At 50.9% G+C, this 4509-nt stretch overlaps 1 protein-coding gene across 1 annotated transcript in view; it reads right to left on the bottom strand.

The window, feature by feature from the left end:
• The window catches only part of ERO1A (endoplasmic reticulum oxidoreductase 1 alpha), a 22574-nt gene extending 21041 nt beyond the window's left edge, over positions 1-1533 (bottom strand). The window contains exon 1 of the mRNA XM_019474777.1: positions 1528-1533. Coding sequence (XP_019330322.1) covers positions 1528-1533 — 6 coding nt within the window. The remainder of the gene's footprint in view (positions 1-1527) is intronic.
• Positions 1534-4509: the final 2976 nt, after the last annotated feature.

The following is a 4509-nucleotide window of genomic DNA, read 5'->3' as shown; positions in this document are numbered from 1 at the left end:
TTTTAAAAAATAAAAAAAAAAAAAAAAAAAAACAACAAACCCGAAACAACAACAAACAAACCACAACAAAAAACCAGCCACCGCATTTTTTATTTCCTGGAAACTTGGCATCCTTTGGGGCAGGCAGCTTACAGATCGGGTCTAAAAGTGGCCTACAAAAACCATGACAGGGTAATCTTCAGCTGCTCTCTGTACCCACGCTAGACAAACATGTCACTCCCAGGGAATGACATCCCTGTAAGAGGTAACATCGGAGCACCCAGCCAGCCCTCAACTGAAGGAGCATATACCATTTGTGCCAGGCCTGTCTTCGCTACGTCTAGCGACCAGTTCAAGCCAGAACCAACCTGGCAAAACATCATCCTGAAAATACTCCAGGGTGAAGCACTGCAGATGCTCCCACAATACTCCAGAGTAGACGGGGGTCGTGCTTTGGAGATCTCCAAATATCCACTGCTCGGTTTAGAAAAGCACCAGTGGGAAGATCAGCCACAATGCCACCGAGAACATGCCTGTGGGGGCAGCACAGGCAAAGGGGAAGCGCTGGGGAAAACTTGAGCTCTGCTCAAGTCAGAGGGAAAACTCCTTCCTCCTCCAAGGATTTCAGTCAGACTGTGCAGAAATGGGCAATTCCCCTAGCCTGCACGCGGCTAATAAGGTATCACTGGCCTGCTTACCTTCCTGCTCTGCCTCCTAAGCCACCAGGCTGCTGAGAAAAAAAGCTCAGCCAGGCCTGGTGACACTGCTTGCATGTGCCCAACCTACCAAAGGAGTACAGAAGACAGCATCAAGAGCCAAGTCTCCTCAGACACCAAGATGAAAGCCCCGGTGATGCTACCACCAAACAGCACTGACCCGCTTTAAGACACAGGGAAGTGGGCAGTATCAGACCACTTGGCAGGGCATGGTCTTCATCCCAGAAGTTCCCTCTTGCTCCGTGACCACCTGCCACCTCAGAACCTGTTTCTTTCAGCCCTGTATGCGGCCAGAGACTCACTTGTTTTGGACGTCAATTCCTGCTGTCAGAGCAGTTGAGCCACAGCGCGTGTCAAACATGCCCTGCAATGGGTGGTGCCTTAAAACACTTCCCCCCCCCCACCTCCCCAAAATATTTATCTACATCTCCAGCCTGTAATAATTAGAACAGTTGTTTAAGATGAAACAAATTGTTGCAGTCCCAAACATGTGCCATGTGCTTGCTGGCACCTGTGAATCACTTTGCCGACCAGCAGCGATGGGTTGCGCTCCACCCAGCAGGGGTGTGAGAGCCTGGCATGAGACTGACGGGAAGGGCCGGGTTTGCCGGGTGGGAAGAGATGCAACGGAGCCGCCGGGACAGACGCCACACAAGCGGCTCCAGCTGCTGAGTAAGCACCGAGGAAGGCGTTCAGCTGGCCCTCCGCAATAGCCGCTTTCAATCCCGTAACACCGACATACCCACCTTGTGTGCGTAACACAGGTCGAAACGCCACCACACATGGATTCTGCATAATCCTTGGGTTTCGCCTTTGCTTCATCTTCCTTTACCTCCATCCCAGGCTCCTGTCAGTCTGCTCTCCCCTGCGCTGCCGGTCTGCCTCTCCCCACCTCTTTCTGCTTCCCCCAATATCACAGAAATGCTCCCTGGGCAGCGGATTTAGGGCTTTCTTCTCTTGCTATGGGCTCCGTCCCAGACCCGTACACCACCACAGCTGGGTGGGAAAGAAGGCAAACTCTTTTCTGCATCTCCCGCTTGCAGCTACAATAGGGCACAGGGAAGGGAATACTACGGTGGCTGAGGAGTTGCTTTTAGCCTGTACCAACTTCACTGGCAGCTGCCTGCTCTTCTAGACAAGCCATGCCAGTCCCAGGCTGATGGCAAGCAGATGCTTTCCCTGCTGCCCCTGCAGAAGCTTCCTTGCAGTCGCCCTGCACAAGTGATTCGTGGCTCTGCCTGCCTGCGGCACTCAGCCCAGCTAGGTCTCCCTTTCATCCTTGCCAGCGCACTTGGAGCAAGTAGCTGGCAGCCAGGTGAGGACAGTCATGCCTAGCATCTGCCCTGGAAGCAGCCTATGCCGGCCCAGGTGCTTTCTCCCCCAATCTTTTGCCCAGAAAACAAGGACTGGGGCTTCCGGAGCTCACACAGAACCAAACCTCACGTGGGAGCCCCAGGATGGGGTTAAACAGCAGAGGCTGAAGCGCTGTCAGACGGCATCTCCAAGCTTCTGCTAGCAAAGAAGGATCTGCAGCTGCTCTGCGCTTGGAAGCTACCTCCTGAGCCACCCCAGAGAGATCAGGAACTGTGCTAGGTATGAATTCCTGCCCCAAAGGCTGTTGGGTGAACACCAATTCAACAAGAACGCAAGAGCGGCTTGAAAGTCTGTTCAAGTAACAACAAGGTAATGCTCAGTGCCCGGACTCACCCCTAATCGTAGTGTACTGACCACAGAAACGCCCCTGAAGGAAACGTGCCCTCTGCCAGGCCGGAAACCTAGTCAAAACCCCAGTCTGCCAAACACCTGCAGCACATCAGCTTAATGCAGCTACACCAGTCTGTAAACAGTGAATGAGCAATAATTACTAGGAATATGGAGAATTGATTCACGGCTGACTAAAGCATTAAGGCAAACAAGATTATCTGGGTGGGGGATGAGCTGTCTGTGAAGTTCGAGGAAACTCTGATATTGAAATGTTATTCAGCGTTAATGAGACAGATTGGAAAGCAGAAACAGTATGTGAAACTTAAGTGTTTTTAGTAACAGATGGACGTTTCTAATAAAAGTTTCAGGACTAGTTAGCAACCTCTCCAAGTAAATGAAGAGCTAAAATAACACTCAAAAAAAGCAGGTGAGGCATTGCTCTTAGTAGTACAGGCAGATAAGAGCACAATGCCCATCCCAGAATTACGGCCCGCTTAAGTCAGCATTTGAAATACTGCTACAGCAAGCGCTCCCAACAGCGGCCCTTGTCAACTGTCCCAACACGGGCTGATGGAAGTCAAAGCTCTTCCATTCACCCTGCGTCAAGGCTTCTTAATCTGACAAGCCCATGAGATGGCAAGAGATGGTTCACAGGAGGAAACCAAAAGCTATACCCAGGCCTTCAAGTATATAAACAAAGGAGGGTAAAACACACCATTTAAGGCTTGCCCTTATTTGGTGGTAAATAAAAACCACCAGACCAGTTCTGCACAAGATGATCAGCAGATTATTTCTTACAAAAAGACAAGGCAGCCCTCGGGTGCGTTTTTAAAAGGTTAAGTGGTTAGTAAGGCTGAGAAGTGCTGCCCTGCGTAACACGCTTTCCCAAAGGCAACGAAGTCTAGAAAAATCTTGAACCTGAACACCTGTACCGCAAACTAAACCAAAGCATACGCTACTCCATAAACAAGAAGCGTGTTGCAACAAACCAAGAGTGTACAAAGTACAACACCAGTTCCTCCTACCCAAGGAAAAAAGCCTGCAAGCCATTACTATGCCAGCATGCCAGTTCACTTAGCGGTTAGGGCTTCTTATCCCATACCGCGCTCCTGACTTGGGCTTACAATCCTTAGGAGACAAACCTCACTGTTAAACAGGAAGCATACAAGCAAAAACCCTACAGAGAGAGAGAATCGAAACGCATGCTTTTCAATTCTTTATCAGCATAGCTTGTATTTACCATTTCCACATGAAACTAAAGCGTCAAGAGCCACCCAGAAGCCAAAGCCAAGTGCACAACTGCGTTTGTTTCCTTTCTCCACTCTCAGTTTCTGACTCACATTTAAGAACTAGAATTTTAATACAGCAAGAGTAGGCTTTACAATAGCTTCCTTTTTTAACAGGCAACAAAAATAAAGCACTAAATACATTGTACCATCTTCACTCCTTGATCTTGCAAATGTGCTTGTGCAAAGCTAAGTCAAAAGGAATCTGCATAGCAACCATTCCCCCAAATCCAGCTGCTTGGTCTGATCTCTTGGTTGACTATACCCAGCTCTCTCATTACCGTACATCAACAGAAGCTGCACCAAGTACACCGGGCCAGACAGTAACACGCCTGGCACATCAACAAGGGGAATTAACCCTGGAAGAGCTTTAACGAGCGGGGCAGCCCAGCTCACCCCTAAGCATGGCAGGGTAGGGCAGGGTTGCAGGCGCCTGCTGAAGTCACGCTCTCTCCTGGACAGCGGAGTCGGGAGGAACAGCAAGTCAGACCTGCAGGAGAGGGGGCAAGGCAGCTCCCAGACATCATAGTAACACACATCCCTGAAACATCCGCGAGAGGCACCTGGGTGGTTAGGGAAGAACTGCTCCCCTAGCTGAAACACTCACCCTTCCTGCTAGGGCAGGGAGAGAATACAGTTAATGAAGCAAGGAAGAGGTCACGGGGCTGCTCAGCGGGCAGAAGCCACCCTCCGAGTCCCTTTGCTCTAGGCACCTCCCAGCAGGCTTTCCGATGCTCGGAGAGGAGTCGAGGCGCTGAGGCACCTGCACCCAGCGGTGCTCACGGGAGGGTCCGCATCCCCCGCGCCCGCCCCCTGGGCAGGAG

This window comes from Aptenodytes forsteri, unplaced genomic scaffold, assembly GCF_000699145.1.
Source record: "Aptenodytes forsteri isolate BGI_AS27 unplaced genomic scaffold, ASM69914v1 Scaffold76, whole genome shotgun sequence".
Classification (NCBI taxonomy): domain Eukaryota; kingdom Metazoa; phylum Chordata; class Aves; order Sphenisciformes; family Spheniscidae; genus Aptenodytes; species Aptenodytes forsteri.
This window is presented reverse-complemented; position numbering and strand designations above follow the sequence as displayed.